Source organism: Labrus mixtus, chromosome 7 (genome assembly GCF_963584025.1).
Source record: "Labrus mixtus chromosome 7, fLabMix1.1, whole genome shotgun sequence".
Taxonomy (NCBI): Eukaryota; Metazoa; Chordata; class Actinopteri; order Labriformes; family Labridae; genus Labrus; species Labrus mixtus.
Window position 1 is genome coordinate 22,015,453 of NC_083618.1, and position 25,603 is coordinate 22,041,055.

A 25,603-nucleotide genomic window follows, 5' to 3' on the forward strand; every position below is an offset into this window, starting at 1 on the left:
GATATGAGTGTGAGTCAAAACAGTAAGTCAAATTATTTTTTTTCCAGATTATTTTATTCACATTCTTATTCATTATTGTATAACATATTTATAACAGTACTGATATGCCAGATGTTTCTATTATACCAAACAAGAAGCAGCCAAAACAGCCTCAAATCTACTGTTTGCAAGCTTTCATTTTAAATTATTTAAAATGTATAACCTGCCTGATTTGTGCACATTCAGTAACAAGATCATGAGTGAAGTCCTAAACTGATGCTGGTATTAATGTGTGGCTCACGTGTTGGGTAGGATTGATGTCAGACCTCTGCAGGCCAGTCAAGTTCTAACACATCAATATGGAGAAAAATTGTCCTTTTTTTTAACCATCTTCCTGCAAAGAAACATTACCTGGGCATTATCCAATTTATCCCCCAGCAATCAGAGTCTTTGTGATTGTGAATTTTAAACGGTACAAGACTTTTACCAAACGGTTTCCACAGAGTTAGAAGCACAATATACCCCCTTTCACACATGCAATGCACTTCAGAAAATGTGTGCTCAAACAGGCCGTTTGGAGATTTTCCCTTCATGACATCACAAAGGGCAATAACCCCTCCCCCAGGTGGGTGACACTCCCACAGCTAGGTGTTTGTTCTGCTCTCTGAGTCTGCCTTCTCACCGTAAACAATAGGACATGGAGCGAGAAAGACCGAGCCATCCAAGTCCTTCCAGAGAGGGGGCATGGTCAGACACAGCTCATTTACATATTTAAAGGTACAGACACAGAAACAGCCTGTTCTGAAATAGAGGGGTTTATAGGCATGATCAAATACAGGATCAGAGTGGATTTAGAACAAGAAACTTCACACACATGTTTTGAGGAGCTCTGAGACTTATTTAAACTGATTGAAGAGGAGGAGAATATGTGACCTTTAAGTATACAGTCTGCAAAAAGTCTGGCTGAGCTGATGTGGGAATGCCAGCAGGAGGATCTTAATGCACTTAATAAGCCTGTTTTGTACTCCACTGCTTGCATGTATGCTCCTTTACACTCTTTCAATGATACTGTGAATACGTCCATACATCACAGCAGACTCTGTTGCTTGGGCAGCCATCTTGGATTGGTTATGGACATCACATTGTAATTTCGTAGGATGACTGTCCTGAAAATTTCTATAAATTTTTAGGAGTGCATGTGCGAAAAAGCATTGAAGTTTTAAAACAGATTAGACTACGGTCAACTTTTTTTTTTCTTTTGCCAACTTGTGTACATGTTGGGCAAAGGCAATACATGGAATCACATGTGGCTAATGTGCTAGCTATCAAGTAACCTCACATTGTGCTGTAGCTCAGAGAAGACAGAAAATTACAAAAAAAAAAAACACATCGTAGAAAAAATAAACATCAATCAACAAAACCAACAATGAGTCTCTTTCTACAATTCAATTCTACAATTCACTGAGCAGTCGCTTTTATCCAAAGCGACGTACATCAGAGAGTAAGAACAACACAAGCAAGGATCTAGAAAAAAAGGAAACAATGTCAGTAAGAGCAAACGATCAGCTTTGAGTCTGATTGGACACACAGGTGCTGACAGGAAGTGACCAGAGGCAAAGCACAACATTGACGGCAGTTCTTGAGAGCTCTAATCAGTATAGAAACCATCTTATAAGTCATCGTTATCAAACAAAAACAATCGTCACAACCATCATCATCATCAATAATATGGAGACCATCATCATTAAGTTAGCAGGTATTCATGAAAGAGCTGGGTCTTTAGCTTTTTCTTAAAGGTGCAGAGGGACTCTGCAGATCGAATGGAGTTTGGAAGTTCATTCCACCACCGGGGGGCGACAGAGGAGAAGAGTCTAGTCAGAGACTTAGGACCCTGTGGTGAAGGTTGGATCAGACGCCTTTCATTGGCAGAGCGTAGTGGGCGGGAGGGAGTGTAGACCACTCTGTCTGCGTATACTCATGACATGACATCGTCTGTCTGTCCATCCACGAGTTCATACCTCAGCCTCTGACTTTGTGAGTTGGTCTGCAGAACGTCCAATGGTGCTCCACTGTGTTCTCATTGGCTCGCTCGCTCATGTGGTGAACACGTGTGTTACGTATCGTGAAACCCTGGAAAATAAAATGGGAACGTTGAACTGAAACATCTGAGCACACACACAATAACTGCGCTATAAAACGTGGTCTAATACAAACAGCTTTTTAGAAGTAAACAAGATTTCTAAACAAGATCAAGATAAGATTAATGCGACATACAGCTTGGGAGATGAAGTCAAGCAGGTGGACACGCAGGCTGACTTCCTGTTGGTGGTCACATGGTCCGAAGGTGAAAGACACCTGGTAGTCTCTGGTGTCCATCATGTGTTTGTTCCACTTTGGGAAACCGCTGGAGATGGACTCCAAAACAGCACGGATCTTAAAAGAGAAGGAGACATACGGGACTATTTGTCTATAATATATATATATTTTTTAAATTATTTGTTGATAATGTTTTTCTGGTTGGCTTATGTCTTTTTTTCACTTTCCTTAAATCAGCATCTCTACAGACATGGACGCCATTCTACTCCAACACAGGTACACCTCATTCTACTGAATGACCTGACAAGCAAAGTCGAGGTTGCTTGAATTTTTCCACCAATAGTAACTTTATGTCAACCAACATTAAAGGCAGAATGTGCGATATTTTACACATCAATAAATCTCACTGAGTCATGATTGTGGACAATAAGTGAGAAGCTTGAGAGTCGCCAGCTGAACTGGACTGTTTACATGGACGGGACGGCCCTGCATGTAAAGCTGTTTTAGTCAAGGACTAGAGAAAAGAAAAACAATGTAGCCTACTCCAATTTATGTGCAATATGAAGCTATATGTTAACCAAAATGTGCTAACATTAGCCCGTTAACATAACAGTGCAGACCACGTGCAATTGCAGCTCACGCAAAGGACAATTTTATCCGCCTCTTGTGCTTAATGCTTAATAAAGGAGGGTTTTAATTGATAACTCCTTCATGTTAACATGAAGGGAGAGGGGTTGGAGGTGTGCCGCTGGAGGAGAGCGGAGGTGTCAGAATAGTGGAGGTGTCGCCAAACAGCAGTTTGTTTTTTTGTTTTGGTTTCATGCTGGTGCTCAAGGGCACAAAGGGTGTAGGTTGACATATTTAAACAGATTTCAGGGCAGGTTGTCCTGACATTTTCTAGAAATTTTCAGGAGTGCATGTGTGAAAAGAGATACAGAGGCAAAGTTGTGGCATCAAGTGAGATTGTAGAGAGACTTTAAAACAAAAAGTTTTATTGAGATACTTTTTGGGCCATTTTTGCCTTCAGAGATGAGACAGCTGAAGAGAGGCAGGAAATGCTGGGAGGAGAGACGACATGCAACAGAGAGCCAAGGTCGGACTTGAACCCAGGGCTGCTGCAACAACCACTATAGCCTCCATACATGAGGTGCGGGACACCGCTAAGCTATCTGTTGACCCTTGTAGAGAGACATAACACTAACGACACCAAACACAGGTATCAGTGAAACCCAAACCATCAGAGGCTTGGAAAGCAGGAACCACAATCATGTGTGAGACTGTGTTGCCAGATGAGCTTCATATCTTTTATGTTCTTTCATCTACTCAACCAAGAATCAGCTGCCAAGTCCACTCCGCCTCCAGTGGATAAGCAATTGTTAAGTACTGACAGTGAAGGTGAAAAGAACCACGCTGACAGTGGTGTGAGTAAAGCTGATTGCCCTGACTATATACCTGGCTGATTACCAAAAAAACAAAAGTGTTTTTCACATTTAGCTGTCACAGTAGACAACACCACTTCCTTTAAGACAGCCACTATCATCCTTGTTACTACCCTGTAGCTTTGAGGGAGTGGTTCTCCTCAACTTCACAGACAACATCCCAGCTAGCCTGCAGCCTCATAAGTTTGAGGGTGCCATCTCCACAGCTGCTCCGCTCAGTCTTCACACATTTTGAAAAATTAAAAAAATGTTTGTGTTGAGATCAGCTCAGCATTCAGAACAATTTCCTCCATGAAAATCTGGGCTGAGAACCGGGCCTTGAAACTAGATATTTGACTTCCTCTCGTAGAGACAACAGAAAGTGTGGATTGTAAGTCACGACTCCTCTGTTATACTGCTGGAGCCCCCCAAAGCTGTGTGCTCAGCCCACTCTTAATCACGAATCTGTACTCCTACAACTTTAATCCCTGACACAGAGAGATCTTTGATGTGACTTAGATACTCTGAGAACAAAGTATTTATATTATATATATATATACATATATATATATAAAAGGGATGTTCCTAGTAACTAATTAATTATTGATTTAACAGAAATGTAAATTCAGAATAGGTCGACTGGCCAGAAAACACACAAAAAAAAGTCAATATTGAGCTAAATTTACTCAACACGGCCAACAACATCAAAAATCATACTGTGTGTGTAGTTTATTTAATTTCCTTTCAAAATATTTCTTCACGTTATTCATTAAAAAACAGCAGTTTTCAATGTGTTGCACTTTGTGACTCTGCCGCTAAACAATATCAAATTGGTTTGCAGAGTGAGGCTAACGTTAGCAATGCTAGCACCACTAGCCGAGCTGCCACATCTACTGTGTTAGTTTACATCCGGGTAGTAGAGCGAGGAGAGCAGGTCCATTAACCAGAACTATAGCCCCGTCTGGTGGCGGGTTGCAGAATTACAGCTAAGACACAACAGTACCCGGAATTATGGGTCTATGTTGATAAAATGATCAAAAACTAATTTAAATGACTAGTAACTGGTGGACTGGGGAAGACTGTCACAAGGGTGACAACATTAAGTTGTTAAGTTCACTCATAGCACACTCCCTAACCTAAACCTTAACTTTAAAATCAATATTAAATCAAGTGAAGAAAAAATGCAAAAGCATTTCTGTTTAAAGTTACAATTAGATGCAAGGCATTTGTAGTTGCAATGACTGGGTTTAGGCAAAGTTTAGGTTCTGGCTTTGCTGGCTTGTAAGGGTGAAAAGACAACCCAATGAAAGCTGACAACATCTTCTGAAATTGTAGCCAGAATGAGACTTCATATTTGAGGATGTTAATAAACTTGCAGAGTGCTGCTTACTTAATGTCGGCAAAACCAAGAGCTGTCTGCTGAAAATGGAGAACAGTCAGTGTACAAAACAAGGAAATGTATTATTGTAAAAGCAGATTTATGTGATTTATCGATACAGCTCTAACCTGAACTGTTCACACTGACCTTGGTAGTGATGGTGAGCTGGGTGATGATGACGGCGACAGGGTTGGAGTACTTGGACAGCTTCCTGGTGCTGGAAAGCTCCACCACCTCCTCGTAGGTGTTGGTGGGATAAGGCAACAGTGGTTTGGGGTCTCCCAGGCACTGCATCAGGGGCTCAATCTGATAAAAGTCAGCCTCCTTCCTGAGCAGCTCAGTCTCCTTGAAGTCGCACGGTAGCGTGAGCTCTGATGTGCGCAGGAAGTTCAGGATGTAGCTGAGAGAGCAGGAACAAAGACAGGATCAGTCCAGACTATCGGCTTTATATTAATATGGACAGCGGAGTGGCTCGCTGTCTCCTTCTTTTGTACTAAAGTGAAGCCAAAATATTCTTGCGACCAGTGTTGACATATTACGCTGGAGAGGTAATTTGGAGTGAAGACATGCGCAGATTGAAGCTGGCAGGTGGAACCACTGAATTGAGGCCACACCTTGCTCCCCCCACCTTTCCTCTGCTAAACCCATTAAGGACGAAGCAAGGAGGAGCATTTGTCAACAGAGCTGTCAATCATAATGTTGCATCTGCTCTTTTTGAATCAAATAACTAATTAGAACAAAACTACTCAGAAAAATGAACACTACTCATAACTCAGTATGACAATAACCCACCACAACAGATCTGTTAACATGGAGGAGGCGGGGTCTATGGCCATACAACAGCCCGTCAGCAGGGGGAGCTCTTAATCGTTTTGCTTTACTCCCAGGCGGCTGTTGCCCCGTCCATCTTACAGTAATATACTTTACTGCTGAGCTGATGAGACTCTGTGAGACTCTGAGCTCAGCTGTCAGTAACGCTCAGGACAGGAGAAAGACACCTTCTCTACCTTGTCCCCTTACTCCAAGTTGTTTCACTCCAGTCTTAACTTATTATTATTATTATATTATTTTTGTCATAATTTTTTAACATGATCACTTTTTTATCTCGACTCTGGCTGAACTCTTTTTCTAACCCTGTGGACTCACTGCACATGACCAATTTGCCCAAACTAGCATCCGCCCGGCTTAAGTGGTTATTCATCGATGTGAATTTTTTCAATTTATTAAACAACTCCTAACAAGAATGTCACATGACTCATCATGACTCATGAAGACTCATTATGACACAACAAAAGTGGCATTGCTAGGTACTGCAGCATGCACTGAGCAGCGAAACATCCATTTAAAATACATGAGTACGGGCAAATTTTCCTGTGTTTCAATTTGCTTTTAATGGGACCATATTGTTAGTAATCCTGTCTTGCTGTGCTGTGATTGGATGGCTCTATTGTGCCAATCCTGTCCTGTATAAAACCAAATGTCAGACTGTACTCAATACTTACTTTGACCCAATTTATCAACTTTTCCTGAACCTGTAAAAAAAAAGGTGCTCACTTGTGGTCTTTTCATAGTGCTTACTTCCTGATTGAAGTGATAACAATTAACCATTGAGGTGTTTGGCCAGGTGGCACATACATTGGCCAATTAGCTCATGTAGTGTCATTTTGAATGGCAGTGTTTTGAGATGGCAAACATATGTCAGATTGTTGTGTCTTATGCAGAGAACCGTGTTCAGTGCATTTAAAAAGTGCCATTTTGAATTGCAAAATGTGTCTAAAGCAGACTTTTGGAGACTTGAGAAGAGGTTTTGCTCTCTGTGTGTCAGTTTAAATAATTGTGCTATGCATGTCATTTTAGTGTGTTAGCAATTGGAAAAAACTGTAAGTCCTTTGCAAGGGAAGGGAAGAGGTTGCAGAGAGAGGAAGAGGAAGAGTGTGAGGTAGGGGTAGAGCTGGTAGAGGAGTTCATGGCCAAAGAAGACAACAACTTTCAAATGAAATCAGAGCAACCTTAGTTGATCATGTCATCAACCATGGGCTGACAATGCGAGAGGCTGGACAGAGAGTGCAGCCCAACTTGAGCCGTTTTACTGTACTGGTATATGTAGCACTGACTTGTTTGGTGAAAAATAAATAAATAAATGTTTCAACAGCATGTGTGTGTATCTGCAAATATTTCTGAGCATGTGAACAATCTGAAGAATGTTCTACAATTCAAACTATTTTAGTATTATGGCAAAGCATACTAAAGATGAGAGTGCTTTTCATTATGCCCAACAGTGTGTAGTTGGTTAGACAAAAATCTGGTAATATGAATGAAGTGTGTGCCATTTGTTGCAAAAGTTTGATTTTGATAATGCTATATGTAGTTTTGGTTTCAGTGCTTAATTTTGCAGGATATATTTAGGTATTTTACAGTTTGAGGTTTTGTGAATTGTGTTAAGTATTTTGATAAAACCAGTCTAGTTTGCAAAATTGTGTTTTAGCAATTGGAAAAAACTGTAAACCAACCAAGCACGTGGTTAGCGCTTTGAAATGAATATCGTTTAGTTAGGTGTAGGCACCAACACAACTTGGTAAAGGTTTAGGCGTCATAGAAAATCCTATGTTGTATCATAAATGGGAAGAGTTTGTTTTATTTGTTTTATTTGTTTTATTTGTTAAGTAATTTTATGACAACTCAGACTAAGTGAATCAGGCTCGGCTTTTTACTAACATGTCAGTATGTGTAACATGAAGCATGTTAGTATAGAAGCATGCTCACCCACGGTTAGCATTTTGAATAAAGAATATGGATATCAATATTTGGACATTTAGGGTAAATGTGAGTCATTTGAAACATAATTCAGCATCTACATACCGGAACAGCTGACCGTCGCGGTCGATGAAGTAGTTCCCGCGTGCGTCCCTCACGGTGGGGATGTCCCCTCTGAACATGGCTCCCAGTATGGAGTCTGGGTAGCGCAGCAGCGTGGACCGAGACGTGCTGTAAACACAGCCGCCCACATTCAGACTCACTGGCTCCCCCATCTGGACAGAGGAGGAACAATAATGAAACAGCGATCTTCAGCTGTTCTCAAAATCACATTTAAAACATCTGCACACCTTCAACCCTCTCTGTTAATGTATGTTTTTAAAAAATCTGACATTTTTTTCTGTTTATTTACATCTCCACAAGGGTTGCAAATTTTGAAGTGTGCACCTCAGATTTTACATTGAAGCTGTAATTTATTTTACCATAATGGGAACATAATCTACAAAATGATCATGATGCTTCATTAAAGAAGACTTGAAATTAGGGACTGAGATCTTTAACTCCTTAGTCAAATGTTTACTGATGTATGAAACCAACTGAGAAATAGCGGCATTTTCTCATAGACTTCTAGTCTATTGAAGTCTATTCCACATTGGCTTCACTTTAGAAACCAAGAGACTACGTCCACTTTTCATATACAGTCTCAGCACTGACCAAAATGTCTTCACTAACAAAGATGTAAAGAATCACTCAGCATGAAAGCTGCTGCTATTACTCAAATGTCAGACATATTGAAACTGATAAAGGCTACACACACACACACACACACACACACACACACACACACACACACACACACACACACACACACACACACACACACACACCATGTGACCCAGGTCTCCATTCTCCATCTGCAGCTCAGGGTCGTCTCTGTGTGTTGGTTCTCTTCAGGTCAGACTGTTCTGAAGATCATTTGTGCGTTTCCACAGACACCTGCAACAGAGAGCACGAACAGCTTGTGAGACGGTTACCATGGAGATAAGCAGCCAGCTGATGCCGCGTTGCAGTGGCCCAGACATCATCTGGCTGATTAGTCTGACGTCCGTGATGCGTCTGTAAACTGCCAGAGAGACACAGGAGGAGGAGCTGTAGACATCGTCTCTTAAATCACAAATGCACTTAAAAAAACATGAATGAACATCACTATAAATCGTGCTGACTCCAATTTAGTATCCTCTCAGCACTGTCTGCATCTGCCGTAGGAGAGCATCACAGCTGAGCGGATCATGTTCTATTATTAGTTACAGGAGCAATATGTAACTCTGACTCATAGTGTTGAAAACGGGTACTGCAGTCCAAATTCTAAACATTGTAGAGAGCTGTCTCCCCCCCCCCCCCCCCCCCCCTCTCTAGAGTCGATGCTCACACAGGTTGTCATGTGGTGAACACTGAAGCTTCAGTGTTTATCCAGCTCTGCATCGGTCTGTAAACCTTTCTGCGTTCTAACCTCTCTCCATTTTTCAAAAGCATCTCCAATATTGATCCTAGTTTGAGCACGTTTCTGCTCGTGGAGCTTATTAGAAACATGCAGAGGCTTTTTAGGTCGGGTACAATCACTTCTATCTGAACCAGTTCTCTTGCCCGCTTCCATCGCTGCAACACCTGTTGGTTTGACCTGATAACTGCTCTCATATCTGGCAAACAGAGGGGCGTCCAAAACGGCCGTGTGGGGGTGCCTTACTTCTATTTTTATTTTTAATAATTATATTCCTGTCCCCTGTTTTCTTGAGCTGCTGTAATGCAAAAATTTCCCCCATGGGGGATCAATAAAGTTTATCTTATCTTATCTTATCTTAAAACCTGCGTACCTTCTCTGGTCCAAACAAATCCAGATCATTCAGGACCAGAATCTAAAGTTAGAAGGAGGACATACTGGCTGCTGCATTGTTGTCAGAGAAGCCAGCACTTCAACATAGCATGTTTCCTTAAAGTCTGATCATAGAGTAAGCTCACTTTATCATTTCATTCAGTATATCTCTGAGGATGAACAAATCCAGTTGAAACAATAAAAAAACAGTGAACATCGTCTTTTAGGATTTCCAGTCCTGCAATAATTTCAATGACAAGTGTGGGCATGTTTCGTGCCACAGATCTTCTCCAGTGTGGGGTTGTAGCTGTGAGACTGACACTCTCTTACTCCATTTTCACACTTCAGCTTTGATCTGTGTTTGTTTGTGTAGATTAAGGCAACAGAAGAAAAACTCACCTCACACCGGTAGGATGTGGGAAAAGGAAGGAGTGTGGCTCTCAGGGGAAGCCAAGGGCTAGAAATTACTCGTCATATTTTCTTTCTGTGCTTTGCCACACCCCCCCTGTCATAACCTCTGGCCCCCTCTAGGGACCACCGTCCCCATTTTGGGAATCAACGGGTTAGGATCCAGATTCATCTTCTGTCCCAGATCTGGACTTTGAAAACCCAACACCACACAGAAAAGATGTCTGAGTTTCTCTAAATTCTGCATCAGCCTCATAACTACCATATCAGCCAGACTCTCCATGTTATAAACGATTTATGAATCATTAATAAGTGTAATTAAAATTATATATCTGAATTTTCTCACTACTGTCAGATGTCCCAATGTCTCAGACAATAAAATTAGTTATATTGCAACAACATGCGATAAATATTTTGCTGCAATAAAGCAAACACTGTGGAGCATCTTCAGCTGTTCTTGACACTGTCAGCGCTCAATTTAAAGACTGTACATAGTCCTGCTTGTTTAGGCTACTGATTGTTTATAATTAATACATAAACGAGGAAATAAGAACATTAGAAACGTCTAAAGGTGATGTTAACCGGGTATGTTATGCTACGCAGTGATACAATGGTCTCTCTCGCTGTCTTTCTGAATGAGGTTAATCACAGCGTCCAGCTGCGGTTTACGGCAGCTAGGTAGTTACCATGGTATTTATACTAAGGCCACGTCACACCGTCATTAAGAAAGATTAATATCACTTAAAAATGTTAAACGGTCTTACCTGCTTTAACAAAACACACCTGAAGGTATGCTCCAAGCTAACACGTACATTTACATCCATCACAGTCAAGTTAGACTAAAGAGGAAAGTACACTTCCGGTGAGACCTATCAAAATAAGATATATCTTGAATTTAAATGCACTCCAAAAAACTTTATTAATCCCTCCAGAGACAATTGGTCTGGAGCAGCTTTGTGGTTTTTTTTTTTTTTGCTTTTTATTTGCTTTCCCATGCCACACTGAATTTTTCTCAAAACCACAAAGAAACATACAAATATAACGATCAAATATAATTGTACACAAAGTTTTGCAGGTCTGCTACCAGGTTAATAGGATAAACTTCTATTTATCCATCCATCAGGTACTATTCTATTGTTATCTCAATATAATCTTTCGCAATAAACACATGGCAAAATTCTGAATTTACAGCTAAAGCTAATACGGATTATTTAGTATTAGTTTATCTATCAAATGTCAAAGCATTGTCACAATATCGAAAAATATCGGACATCACATTTCTTTCCTCGTGCAGTGCTGGCGATTTTCGTATCGCATAATATAAATCAGAAATAATATTACAATCCCGCACTGGTTATGCACATTTTCTTGGTCTAATTTGTTTTATTTGTAGGGGTTTCACAGGGGTTTGTATAACTCTTCGTTCAGGTTAATATATACATATGGGAGGGGGGGCAGTAGGTATTATTAGATGCAACAAATGTATCTTGTCATGTATATTCCTTAGGACAGGGATGGGCAACTGGTCACAGCAAGGGCCACATTCATTTAATTCTCACTGCCAGGGGGCCAAATTGTAGAATACAAAAACGATTACAGTCAATTATGTCTCAAATTTAACTCAACATATAGAACAGAATAGAATAGAAGAGAATTACTTTATTGATCCCAAACTGGGAAATTGTGGCGTTACAGCAGCAGGTTAACCAACACACAATATGAGCAAAAAACACAATGTTAGCAAATCTAAACACAATATAATCTAAAAACAAATAATAACTAATCAAAAAATACGATATAACGACACGGACAACGGGAGCTGCTGCAAGCAGCAGCCACCTCACACAGCGCTTTTTTGATGATATGTGATCAAATATTAGTATGGACATATTTCTGGTTTTCACTGTTTCATGGCAGATTTTGTCATGTTTTTCTTCATGTTTCCAATTAATTGATCTGTCAAAATTGACCCGAGGGCCACATTGAGGGTTGATGGGGGCCGCATGTGGCCCCCGGGCCGCCAGTTGCCCACCCCTGCTTTAGGATATCCGTCTCTTTCTATCTACATGTAATACCCACCCCCACCACCAGATGGCGCTAGCTGCGGCCTTCAGGTGAAGAGATACACGGAAACCATTGTGTTTATTAGTGGCTACATCCTCTTTTTCTGAGCTCTGCTATGGTTTTCATTTACTCCGAAGCCATTTCTTCTAAGAAGTGTCTCTGTTTGATCTCCTCAGCTCCCCTTTCTTGAACTATGTGTGCTGCACACGTCGGTTAAAGCGTCTAAGCGAAATATAATGTTCAATGTTGTCTCGAGTCCCGGACATTATTCTGGCGGGCTTCAGTGTTAGCTTCAATGCTTCTTTAACAGCGATGACCGAGTTTTTCTTTTTGTGTATTTCGGCTGTTTATTGAACCGAAGATCTTTAAAATGACGAGTGAGAAAAGTGACACCAACGAGGGGGACACCAGCCCTAAATCAGAGACAAACGAGCACGACTATGCCCACGCTGTGGCAGGTAACTCCTCCTCCGTCACACACGCACAGGTGAGCTTTACTACACCGGCCGAGTCAGACACGATCCCTCCGGAGCAGTCGACCCTGCAGGTTGAGCTTCCGGAGCCGGCTGTGGGTGCGGAGGTGGACTGCCTTGGTGGACACGATGTGGAAGCGTCCTCTCAGCAAGAGACAACCGGAGACCCCCAAAGGTCAACCGGAGACCCCCAAAGGTCGGCCGCACCACACCTGTCCGGTTCCGCCGCAGGGTCTCGAACAACAGGCACCCGCCGTCGAAACCCTGTGCGGCGGCCGGAGGACAGAAACTGCGGCAGCTGCAAGTGTGAGTTCGAGCGGCAGGGCCGTAGCTTCAACCGGAGAGCGGTGTACACCTTCACCACCCCGGAGACCGTGCACTGGGTCTTCCCGGAGACCACCGTGCACGACAAGTCCTTCCTGTGTGAGACCTGCGCGCAGGTCATCAGGAGCAAATGCAAGCGCAAACAGAGCACGAAGAGGTCCCTGTGGCTGAAACCGCCTGTCACTCAACAGGTGTGTTATGTTCCCCTCGGATTGTCCCGCCTCTGGTTTTTGTTTTGATGAACACCCAATAAACTTTGACAGGATGTGAACCCCTTTCTGAGCTTTGCTATCAGAATAAACAACAATTCAGGCGAGATTGTGTTCTAATCCCCATAGATTGGATGGATTCAACAATGTTTTTATTGCACAAGTCCTGAGCAATGAAATGCAGTTTAGCAACTAACCAGATTGTTAGGGTTGAGAGTTATGCCTGTTTCAAGACCACAACACCAAAAACAGAAGCCCTAGTCACCCAATATTGGGTAATTTCCTTGATTTAAACTGTCTTAAACTGTTAACACTGTCTTCATCATATAAGTAAGTTGGCAACGTAGACTGTGTGCAGGAGGAAGCTTTCGATTCTTGATTGAGTCATTCCTCCGCTCATGCACCAGTTTCATGAAATAGACGTAGTCATTTAAAGCTTCAGGACTTTTTCCATGCTATAGATCATTTAAATAACGACGGTTGTATGGTTTAAAATCGTAGCGGTAATAAGAAGTTATATCTCCTGGTTTTATTCAAGATAAAAAAAAAAAAGTACAAGTTTGGTTTTACAAGACGAATGTTAAAATAATGAAAAGCATAAACATTACGCATGAAATACCACATGCTGAGTTCAAATTGTACATATGAAGGAAGGCGACATGACTCGTCTATTTTCCAGTTTTATTTGGCTAAGAAAGTCACAACTCTGACCACTTTGCAAAGACGTGTCGTGTCTAAAAGAGCAACAGTGATCATGCTTCATCAGGTTTTCCCGTCTTCTTTTTTCTTTCGTTTTTCGTTGAAGTCAAAACTGAAAGACAAGAGGAAGAATGACCGCAGGATGGGGAAGAAGAGCAAAGCAGCCCTGCTGGTGAGCAAGTCCTGCTACAAGGCCGCTTTAAAAATGCTCTGGTCTGCTAAAGGAGCCCGCAAGCCCATGATGGAGTTCTGGAGAAAACAGCTGAAGGAGGAGGTGAGGACAGAAGCTCCTGGTTGATGCATCTGTTTATCAGTACGCATGGCTGTTACCAGATTTTTAAACTTTTGATTTCAAAATCTGTTTTCAAAAATACAAGTCCTAGACATCAACAGCCTTACAGTACACACACTTCCTGCTTTCAGTCTTAACTTGTTTTTTTTTTGTTTGTTTTTTTTAAATGTTTTGCAGATGAAGGCACTGACGCGACATACTGACAGTCCTTTCCAGGAGAAGGTGTCGAGCAAGAAGCCGCTGTCCTCCTTCCCCTGGCGTCGCTGTCTGGACTGGGCCCAGGAGAAAGCTCCACTTGTCTCCACCTGCCTCACCTCGCTGTTTCCCGACATCAACGCCCTCTCCAAGAGCGGACAGTAAGTCAGATGCAGGAAAACGGCTAAGTTCACGCTGTCCGCATGGCTTCAACTTGTGTCATTAAGCGGAGACAGGCGGCACATTAATTGAACCTTTTAAAAGCACCACTTCTACTCAGACCTCGTTTGTTTGCTGTGTGTGCAGTCAGCTGTCGGAGGAGCAGGCTCAGACGCTGCTGGAGCGCCGGACCGTGGTGGCACTTTCCATCCCGCTCTTCACCAGGAACGTCTGGAAGAACAACTTCCTGCAGGCGGCTCTGGGGGCTGAGCTGCGCCTGCAGGGCTGCACTAGCTCCGCCCTCGAGGCCCTCAACACCATGGGCCTGTGTCAGAACAAAGACACCGTCAGGCTACTTCTGCATCGGCTCCGAAACAGCAAGAAGAGTGTGAGTGACTCCATCAGCGATCACTGCTGAAATGGATCTGAGAATATCAAAGATCCTTCTCTGTTCTGTTAACCAAAGTGTAATCTATTTTTATCCACAAGGTGGCAGCACTGCAGATGTTTATTTTCTTAACTTTGTTCTCCTTTCCTGTCTGCAGTCACAGAACGGAGGACAGAGAATGAAGATGCAGATTAAAGGAGAACAGATGGCAGATGTTGTGGAAGAGGATATAGAGGAGGATGAAGAAGAAGAGGAGGAGGATGAGGATGAAGAAGACGAGGATGAGGAAGAAGAGGAAGAAGAAGAGCAGGAAATTGAGATGGCAGTAGAGGAAGAAGTGGAAGAGGCTGAGGTGCAGGACGATGTGCCAATGGAGGAAGACGAGGATCAAGCAGCAGCAGCAGAGGAGGAGAAGAAGAGGAAGCGGAAGAAGGCGAAGAAGCAAAAGAAGGAGGAGAAGAGGAAGGAGAGAGGAAAACGCAAGGTGAAGGAGCGAGAGGAGGCGGAGCAGCAGGAGGAGGAGGACGATGAAGGGTCGGAGCAGAAGAAGAGGAGGGTGGTGGTGGTGAGGCTCGGCCTGCTGAAGGGACACTCGGAGGTTGGACGATCCGACCTGTCAGCTCCCTGAGACTCTGTGAACTCGGAACTCAACGTGCCCCATCACAGTCAGAAACGAGACTGAGGCCACGCCTTCTTTTTTCCTGGAGACTGTTGAAAGGCATTCTGGGAGTTGAAGTTGAGGTTAGTAATTGTTGGGGCAAACTAAAAAGAGCTTTAAGTTTTCATTTTTTTGATCTTATGTTAATGTGAGCCATGTGAGGTGATCTAAAGGACTCAGAAACATTTCTCCTTTGAACAAACAATAAAACAGCAACAGATTATTGATCACGATTATCTGCATCCTTTTTTCCCCCTGATGGTAAAAATGTTTCAGGTTTGCTGATCGTGCCGACGTCTTCTTTTGTTCCACCTTTGATACATGATGGTAGCAGCGCCTTCACTATGTTTCACTTTACAGACCGTTTCGTTTTATTGAAATTTGACCAGAAAGAAACTTAATTAAAAAATCCAAGAGAGGTTGTTTTGGCAAAACGAATGGGAAACTAGCGGTGGGGAGTTATGATGAAGCACAAGAAGCAATCCTACAGACCTGTGCTGTAAAACATTTCATTTATTTATGAGTTGATTTAACCCCTAAGACGGAAACTTCTCTCCTGAAACCAATAAATAAAACAACCACACACATCACATGACACATCTATAAATTCCATTTTTAATTCTCTTTAAATTTACTACAAAAAAACTTGTTTTCAAATCCTGAGAAGACTTCTGGACAGAGCTATGTAATTGTGATCCAGCGATGGGGAGGTGAGATGAATTATGGGCTTTTTGACAATTTCTTCAACTCCTCCCCCTCGCACAATAAACACATAAAAACGTGCTGATTTTTAGTTTAACTCCACACATGCTCTTAAACTTTGGTGTAGTGACCTCTTAAGCCACCAGGGTAAAAAACAACAACCAAAACCCCCTGAACAAAACAATCTGATCTTTTAAAGATGTTTTTAGGGATAATAATGTGGCATGCACTGATGTCTGTATCCGCTGTTTATCTATTGTGTCGCATCAACTTTACTGATAAACCGGACAGTTGACTCGGAGAAGTGGTGGGGCAGAAGAAGTCACCTGTTTGACAAACTGATTGGTTTTTCGTGATCAGTGTGGGAGTCGTACAGCGTCTCTGAGAAAAGATCAGCAGCATGCAGTTTGTAATGTTCCATTGAAGAGGAGGGACTGCTAACTACAATTTAAATACATCAAATCTGATATCTCATTTGGAAAGCATGAAGAATAACCCAGTAGTCATTAAAAAAAACGCCAGAATCGGCTAAATTGTTATTTTAAAAATAATTGTTGGTATCAGCCCTGATCTTCACAGTCAGACATGGTAATTTACGCCCTGTGACGCTTCAACTTCAAGAATGTCACAGAGGCCTGACAGGGAGGTAAAGTGACTCCCCTCTCTGCATCCTCTTCAGAGGCAGCAGGGGAGCTCAGCGCTGTGCGTGTGGAGCTCCCGCTGTGCGTGTGGAGCTCCAGCTGTGTGTGTGGAGCTCCCGCTGTGCGTGTGGAGCTCCAGCTGTGCCGCACTTCTGCAACATCATAACACAGTCTGTGAATTCACAGACTTAACTGGGACACCAACATTACGCTGTCACTGAATCGATATGAATGTACAAAGAAGTGATGGCGGCTGAGCTTACAGTCTGAAAAGGGCTAAATGTTAGAATGAGAGGGAGAGAAAAAGACTCCACTTGTGGGGAAGAATTCATGTAGAAAGTACATTGAAGGAAAAGTGCAGCAGATCTAAAGGTTAAAAATACTTCACTGTGTAATCCTGATTATGGTTGAAATGTAGGCTGCTCCTTAAAAAATATTTCTAATATCTCCATGACGACTTGTCTCTAACAGGTAGAAATGTGTGAATCATGCTCATTGAAATGTTTTCAGAAGAAAACCCAAAGACTTCATTATCCGTCATGAATTACGAAGAAAAGCTGTGAATCCTCATTAAGCCTAAAACAACAGGTTTGATATTTTTGCTACAAAAACAAATAAAAAAACGCTTCACTAATGCCAGTTTGCAATCCGGTTATTTTCTGATAGTGTTCAATTAATCCTTCATTCTGCTGTTTACTGAATTATCCCTCCACTTGTAACAACATGAGAGGAGACGCTGTATATAGTTTGAGCTTTGAGGTTGTGAAAGCTTCATCAGATAAAGTTTATATTTTTGTGTTTGGGTGGAGAGACTGTTCTGCGTGTCTGACGCAGATCTCTGCTGGTTCCTGTAAAAGCTTGCTAAATAAACATGTTTAAAGCTTCACCTGTTCTAACTTCTGTCCCGTTTTTTAAACTAATCAGGGACAAACTTTTAAATTAACTATCTCAGACAGACCAGGTATAAAGGTAAGGTTTGTAAAGAAAGCAAAAAGTTACAAAAGCTTTAAAGGCCACGTGCAAAACACACTTCGCTATTTTCCTCTAACACTACTGTGTGTCTCTAGTCTGTCTACAAACCCCCCAATGATGAGAAAAGTCCATCCTCTCCGTCTTTTACCTGCTCCACTTTTCAGAAAATGTGTGCTCAAACAGGCCGTTTGGAGATTTTCCCTTCATGACATCACAAAGGGCAGTAACCCCTCCCCCAGGTGGGTGACACTCCCACAGCTAGGTGTTTGTTCTGCCCTCTGAGTCTGCCTTTTCACCGTAAACAATAGGACACGGAGCGAGAAAGCCCGAGTACACCCAAGCCCTTCCAGAGAGGGGGCGTGGTCAGACACAGCTCATTTACATATTTAAAGGTACAGACACAGAAACAGCCTGTTCTGAGCAGGGCTGAAATAGAGGGGTTTATAGACATGATCAAATACAGGATCAGAGTGGATTTAGAACAAGAAACTTTACACACGTTTTGAGGAGCTCTGAGACTTATTTAAACTGGTTGAAGAGGAGGTGAATATGTGACCTTTAAAAACAGCTCAGTCACATTTTTACTGAGAGAGAGAGAGAGAGAGCTCAGTCTGCATTACATAAACACTTTGGCAACAGTGAAAGCTTTCCAACGAATTTATGCAATTTGTGTAATTTAAAAAGATATGATCCAATATTTGATTTCTATGATTTTTAATTTTGTTGTTGCTACTGTATAAACATCTATTAATCTTTAATGGTGTGGTATCGAAGTCTTAAACTCTGGTTTTGTGACTGTAGGGCAGACGATAAATTCCTACAAAGCTACCTTCAGAGAAGCAGAGTTTGACTTTCTTTCCAAGCTGAGCAGACACTGCAAGCTGTAACCTGCTCAGAACAAGAAGTAAAGGAGAGAAATAAAGCAGAACAGAAATAGACGTGTAAGTAGGTTTAGGGACTGAAAGATTTTTATTTCTGTAACAGATTCATTTACAGCAACAAAAACATCCACAGAGGTGCTGCAGCTACAATAAATATTCCAGACAACACTCCCATGTCCAGCACTCGATTGGTTCTTTCTTCTTCACCGCTCAGTTCAGAGACGAGCCAGTGCAGCGTTTAGAGACCGATTATTATTACATGGGTTGATGGCTGGATTTACACCGGAGCTTAACAACAAAACGAGGAGCACAAAGTCATCGTCAACAATCTGTAAATGTAGTCTAAGAGTAAAGGTGGAACATAAACCATTTCAGCTTTTCTGTGTGAAACGTTCAGGATTCTGCAAACCCTGTTGGGTAACTCTGCTCCCTCTTAGACCTTCAGATTGATCAAATACTAACATCTTTTTTTATCTCACTATGGTTTTGTTGTTAGAACTCCCTAAAAGAAGAAGGGGAGGACGTGGAGAGAGCAGCCAGAGCCGCACAGAGAGTTCAGTCAAGTTAGAAACCCCTCTCACAGAGGAGTGGATGACTCGACTGAACTCTGTGTGTCTACCGCTCTGGATGCAGATAAACATCTGTGCGCTTCAGTGACCAACATCTGGCTGGAAAACATTACAATCTGGAGCGTTTTTAAAAGGAGCATTTGGCGGTATTTACACATGGTAGTCGTTTTATTTTTCTTAATCTGACAATGTTTACACCATCTGTGCGTAAAAGACGAAGAGGGTTCAGGTTGGTCTGTGCTGCGTGTGTGTGAACGTGTGTGTGTGTGTTTCTCAGACATTGAGGGTCTTTTTGATGGACAGGATGATGTCTTTGATCTGTGGCACGCTGTTGTCCTCCAGGATTTTGGCGTACGGCATGGGGATGTCCACGCCCGTCACCCTGGTGGCCGGAGCGTCCAGGTAGTTGAAGGCAGGACCTGGAAGAAGACAGCAGAGGCTTAAAGTTTGGTTCCCTCGATTCTACAAATGTTCCTTAAGCTTATTCTTTACTATGAAGGAGGACGCTTCAGTGTGAGGGGTGCCTCCCCTAGGGGGCGCCAGAGGACTTCAGGGGAGGGCACAGTACTGGAGGACACTACGTTTGTGTTCAAAATGATCAAATGGACCAGGCTTTGGGGTCAAGCCTACTCGTATCCGGGCGCGGGTCCCTAGTGTGAAACCCCCCTGACTGAATAACAACAGGCTGACAGAAACATTGTACTACACTTAAAAAAAGCTTTAGTCCGTCAGAGACTCAGCTGTTACCTTCCATGACCCTGGCACAGATCTCAGCTCCGACCCCAAACTGAGGCCAGCCGCCCTCCACCGTCACCAGGTGGTTCGTCTTCATCACACTGGCCTCAATGGTGTCCACATCCAGAGGACGGATGGTCCGCAGGTTGACCACCTGACACACAGACAGGAAGTAGATATATTAAACCGCTGACACCATGTTTTTCATCTTTCTAAAGATACTGTCAGGTCAGTCTCATTTCTTTTCTTTTTACCTCGCACTCGATTCCCTCCTTGGAGAGGACGACAGCAGCATCCAGACAGTGACCGACATACCGAGAGTGAGTCACCAGAGTCACATGAGTCCCTGAAACACGGACAGGAAGAAAAGAAAGAAAAGAGAGGTTCAGGATAACCACAGTGACACTGATAAATCAGAAGTTCTATTTTTAGAACACCCCAGCTCCCCCTTAAAACAGTATCACCATGTTTAAGTGTCTGTACAAAGAGCAGGCCTCACCTTGCCTCTCGACCTTGGCCTTGCCGATGGGAATGGTGAAGTCTTTGGACAGTGCCTCCTCCGACATCTCGAAGGGAACACCGTACATCAGCTCGTTCTCCAGGAACACCACTGCAACACAAACAGGGACGCAGGGTTCAACAAAAACAGTGACAAAGACCTTACAGTTTCTTCATGCATCGCTGAGGGATGTCACAGCTGTCGAAGATGGAGGCATGGAAAATAATATTTTAGTAAGATTTACACGCTCCCAGGAGATACTGAAATGTGTCAGTGCAGCTTCTTCTCTAAGATGCATTTTTAGGATTCATACTCTTAAATATAACTACCGTAAAACTTCAAATAAAGCTCATCCAAATTTAAGGCCCAGTCTTGTTTTACTAGCCTGGTGTTGCTGCAGAATTTGGCAAACAAAAAAGAAAGTCATTAAGGCATTTGACATTCAGGAAAGGAGCAACAGGTCAGATTTGAACCCAGGCCGCTCGCCTGGAGGACTGCAGCCTCTGTACATGAGGCGTGCGCACTAACCACTCAGTCAACAGCGACCCATAATCATGTATTTCACTTGAAAGCTTTTGGTTACAGATGATTTTTGACCTGATTAAATCCAGTGTCTTACCCGGGTTGTCGTCCCTGATCGCTGCTTTAAGGAGACCTCTGGCATCCTCTGAGTTCCAGGGACTCACAACCTTCAGACCTGGACAGTGACCGTACCTGCACACAGACAACATCATCACTGACACCAGCATCACATGCTCAGCACCTTTACATAACAGCTGTTCTGCTCAGTGTTCATATTGCAAAAAACAGCATCCACATTTTAATACAGCAACTATGAAGAACTGCACACAGGTATTCAGAGTGTAAGGGCTGTAGAGAAGACATTAGGTGTTAAGTGAACGCACCACGCAGCGAAACACTGTGAGTGCTGAGCAGCCACGCCGGCTGACGCTCCGTTGGGGCCCCTGAAGACGATGGGCACCGACTGCTGACCGGCTGACATGTAGTACGTCTTTGCTGCAGAGTTGATGACCTGATCGATGGCTTGCATGGAGAAGTTAAAGGTCATGAACTCACAGATGGGTCTCAGGCCAGCCTGCGGGAGACACCAGAGAGTCGGTAAGGGGGAATGAGAATGACCAACACAGCGAAAACAACCTTTGTAGTAAAATGCATTTTTGATTTCTAAAGCGAGTTTTGTGGTTAAAGGTGTCAATCAAAGTTACATTTAAAAACAGTGGGCTTTAAATAAACATAGTGTTATCATGTTATTGTGCTGGAAGAGTTTCATTTATTGCCAAGAGACTCACCATGGCGGCTCCAACTGCAATGCCGGCAAAGCCCATCTGAAACAAAGAGAGACGTTATCCAGCCGAGAAATTAACAACTGTACAATTTACAAAGTAAACATCTGTCCATTTTCTTCCGCTTATCCGAGGTCGTGGCGCGGTTGGAAACTCATTGAAACACAAGTAAGTCAACCCAGACTTCCCTCTCCTCAGCAACGTTTCCCAGCTCCTCATGTGGGATGCCTAGGCGTTCAACTTCCCAGGCTAGATGGGATATATAATCCCTCCCTCTGGGTCTACCCCGGGGTCCCCTCCCAGTTGGACGTGTCCAGAAAACCTCTCTAAAAAGGGAGGCGTCCAGGAGGATCCTAATCAGATGCCCAAACCACCTCAACTGGCTCCTTTCCATGCAAAGGAGCAACACCTTCACTCTGAGCTCCCCATGAATGTTTAAGCTCCTCCCCCTATCTCTAAGGCTGAGCCCAGCCACTCTCTGGAGGAAACTAAGTTCAGCCTCTTGTATCCGCGACCTTATTCTCTCAGTCACCACACATAGCTCAGGTGAGGGTTGGAATGAAGATCGACCAGTAAATCAAACCGTAACTGAAAAAACAAAACACATGTATCTGTGAATGACAGATGTTGGGAGTGTCTCACCTCTGTGATTGGGGTGTCGATGATGCGCTTGTCTCCATACTTCTTCCACAGACCCCTGCTCACCTATACAGGGGGAAAACACAAACATACAATATGACTGTACAAAGTAGGGCTGAAAATTTCAGTCATTTTTCTTAACCGATAGTTGAACACCTTAAAAATGTATGATCTTTTAATTATTAATATTTAATGAGCTACAAAATGCACATATTTTTCTCAGTTTATGTTTTATTGAAATCACTACAGTAGCAAAATAGTTACTTGAAACATTAATTCATTAAATAAAGTTTAAAACAATAAAACAACGAGGCTATCGCTCTTTGAAACGTAGGCGCTGACTAACAAAACAATGTCCAACGATAGCAAGGCTGACCGAATGAAACTCCGTTATAAAACCAACATAAGGTTCCTTTTAAAAGTGAAATAAAACCATGTAAGCCTTTTAACAATACGCCTAATGCTTTTGCTGTGTAGGCTATTTAAGAAAATTAACATATCTACACGTTCAGGAGTGAGTTGTGAGCGCATAAAATACTCTATTCACCATAATATATGTACAGCCTTTATGCTGCTGTAGGATGTTTTTAAGCGTTTCTGATACACACCTAAGATGTGCTATTCTTACTCCGACTTTATCGAGGTGTAGATTTAATTTATTGCAGAAAGTCTTCCCTCTTTTCACAGTTTTTAGATTTCTACTTTTTATTTTATGATCGTTGTATTTTATATGTCTTCTATGTGTCTTTTTAACCATGAACTTTATGTAATTTTGTTTTTCCGGACGACTAACATGTTCTGATTTCTATAAATCTTCCTTGAATCCCTAAAATTGTTTTTATTTGTCTCAACTGACAACTTTCTAAGTGAAACGTTGTACTGACAGACGTGAAGAGTGATGGGATTTAAGACCAAAACAAAATCACTGGCTATTCTCTAAGTGTCCAAACTCTGAAATAACCACTGGCTACATAGTCTCTTTATGTAACAATAGATGTCTCCTCACCTTGTAGGCTCCATCGTACTGAGCCACCTCCTCACCCAGCAGGAACACCTTCTCGTCCCTCTCCAGCTCCTCGTCCATCGCCTGGTTCAGGGCATCACGGACCGTCACCTGGCAGGAACAACAACGCTTTATAGCTTTTTCCCCGAATCAGGCAGGACATGTTCCTTTTTTTTTTTTGTAATTCAACTTTTTATTTTAACTTTCAACAAACAAAACAGACAGCATTGTTGTTGTACAATAGTACGCCCAAAGTCCCATAACAACTGAGTACGTAATTGGAACCAAAATAACAATTCAGTATACACGGTGCCACATCTTTATCATTACAATGCACCAACGGTACTACATGTATAAGCAAAAAAGTGGCCCCATAACCTCTGGAAGTTCTCACCTTCATTATTGATTCTGGCTAACACTTGTTCATAAGACACAGTTTCTGACATAAGTTCCATCCATTGCTTAAATTGTGGGGGGGACGACGACGTACTTTTCCATAATCTAAGGATCAATCGTGCGGCCGTTACGACCCCAACGTTTATCACAACAAGGTCATATTTCGATACTTTGGTCAATTCAGTTTGATCCCCTAACAGGCAAATCCTTGGCGGTTTAGGTATTGTCATACTCAACCCCTTACCTATGTGTTTCATGACTTGGTCCCAAAATGGGTTTACAGGTTTGGCAGGACATGTTCTTGTTGTTAACACAAACTCTGCTACCTACTCAAAAATGACTCCATCGTTGATTCAGCAGCTCTTCTTAAGGTCATGTGAGGATTTTTTTTTGTCTAGTATGAGTGTATTTTGTTTTGAACATCCCAACATCCCCTCCTGCACTCTTTGGCAGTCAGATGTTTCCCTCATTGAGACTCTTTGCTTTGGAAAACGTCACAAAAAAAAAAAGCCTCTTGCAGTCAACCAATTACACTGCTGACTGAAACATCAAGGTTAACTCATCTCAAAGGCTCTGCTTCATTGAGACTGGATCTGTGCATCTCTACATCTAATGCGGAAATTGATCCATTTAATGCATTAAAGTAGATGTAAATATGATCTTATTTTCTAGCTTTTGCGGACAGTCACAGTTAGATGTGTTTTCTCCAACATGTTAAAGCAGTTTTGATGCGATGTGACAGAAACAGGAAGCCTTAACATGCCTTTTTAAAAATCTGTAGGAGCAACCTTTTAAAATAGCTTACACATCTGAGTCGTACTTTGACACCCATCACTGTAGCTCAAACATTACAATGTAGCCTACAGTAGCTGGGGGGTTAGCGTGTTGCTAAAGTTAGCCTGCTAGCTGCTAACACTGACCTGCACAGCGACAGGAGCACTCCTGTGAAACTCCCGCCGTCCCAGCGCCGACACGACATCCTGTAGAAACACACACAGACACGCCATTTGATAACTACACCGTTAAGACTCATAAAGTGGTACAATACACGACATATTCCTGAATAATCACGTACTTTTCCTGTGCGGAGAAAACACCTCAGGGACGCAGCCATGTTGAACCTGTCCTCTGCCGGAGAGAAGGCGGGGCATCCACCGAGGTCAGAGGATTTCAACCAATCGACGCTTCAGTTTACGCGTCGTCCGGAACGTGTCATAGCTCGGAGCCAATCACAGCGGGAGATCGGAGAGAGGGGCGGGAGGAACCTCAAAAAGAATCCAAGGGCACTGCCCTGTGCTGTCATTGGGCAAGGAGGAGCATTTCTACCATCCACCAGAGTAAAATAGACTAAACATTAGATATGAGGAATGGAAACACATTTATTTATAAAGTTTTTTTTTTATAAAAGTCTCCACTTAAGATTATTAAGATTAAGATTACTTATTATTCATACATTTTAGAATGTTTTATAAGCCTAACTAAGCATTAAGACCAGAGACATGGTCCACGACATTGACTGTATGGACAGTGTGTCTCCTTTTATGTCTTTTCTTTTATGCAAAAGTGAAGTCAAATACCCTCGGGATGGGCGCTGACATGTTGTGCTGGTGATGTCATTTCGAACCAAGACTCGCACAAAATTTAGTTGGCTGGTGGAGCCGCATAATTGACGTCCCAC

The 25,603-nt window shown here is 42.5% G+C and overlaps 3 protein-coding genes across 4 annotated transcripts; 1 reads left to right on the plus strand and 2 right to left on the minus strand.

Annotated features, from left to right (window-relative positions):
• Positions 1 to 776: 776 nt before the first annotated feature.
• Positions 777 to 10,996, minus strand: kctd6a (potassium channel tetramerization domain containing 6a). Of its 2 annotated transcripts, none has more exons than XM_061041281.1 (6): positions 10,888 to 10,996; positions 8,733 to 8,841; positions 7,951 to 8,120; positions 5,239 to 5,491; positions 2,254 to 2,412; positions 777 to 2,109 (listed from the first exon to the last, which is right to left on the minus strand). In XM_061041281.1, exons 2-6 carry the CDS (start codon positions 8,757 to 8,759, stop codon positions 1,999 to 2,001), a joined length of 720 nt encoding a protein of 239 aa, XP_060897264.1. In that variant the 5' UTR covers positions 8,760 to 8,841; positions 10,888 to 10,996; the 3' UTR covers positions 777 to 1,998. The 2 variants fall into 2 exon arrangements, with proteins under 2 accessions (XP_060897264.1, XP_060897265.1); XM_061041282.1 differs by lacking the exon at positions 10,888 to 10,996 and adding an exon at positions 10,115 to 10,854.
• Positions 10,997 to 12,557: 1,561 nt separating this feature from the next.
• On the plus strand, positions 12,558 to 15,817 carry LOC132977241 (DNA ligase 1-like). Its single transcript, XM_061041709.1, has 5 exons — positions 12,558 to 13,175; positions 13,999 to 14,166; positions 14,362 to 14,540; positions 14,686 to 14,926; positions 15,084 to 15,817. The coding sequence occupies exons 1-5, from the start codon at positions 12,558 to 12,560 to the stop codon at positions 15,552 to 15,554; spliced, it is 1,677 nt and encodes a 558-aa protein (XP_060897692.1). The 3' UTR covers positions 15,555 to 15,817.
• Positions 15,818 to 18,855: 3,038 nt separating this feature from the next.
• Positions 18,856 to 25,131, minus strand: pdhb (pyruvate dehydrogenase E1 subunit beta). The gene is made up of 11 exons (XM_061041298.1): positions 25,001 to 25,131; positions 24,846 to 24,905; positions 23,533 to 23,640; positions 22,530 to 22,592; positions 21,894 to 21,929; positions 21,489 to 21,679; positions 21,203 to 21,297; positions 20,584 to 20,694; positions 20,339 to 20,430; positions 20,097 to 20,238; positions 18,856 to 19,768 (listed from the first exon to the last, which is right to left on the minus strand). Exons 1-11 carry the CDS (start codon positions 25,037 to 25,039, stop codon positions 19,623 to 19,625), a joined length of 1,083 nt encoding a protein of 360 aa, XP_060897281.1. The 5' UTR covers positions 25,040 to 25,131; the 3' UTR covers positions 18,856 to 19,622.
• Between the last annotated feature and the right edge of the window lie 472 nt (positions 25,132 to 25,603).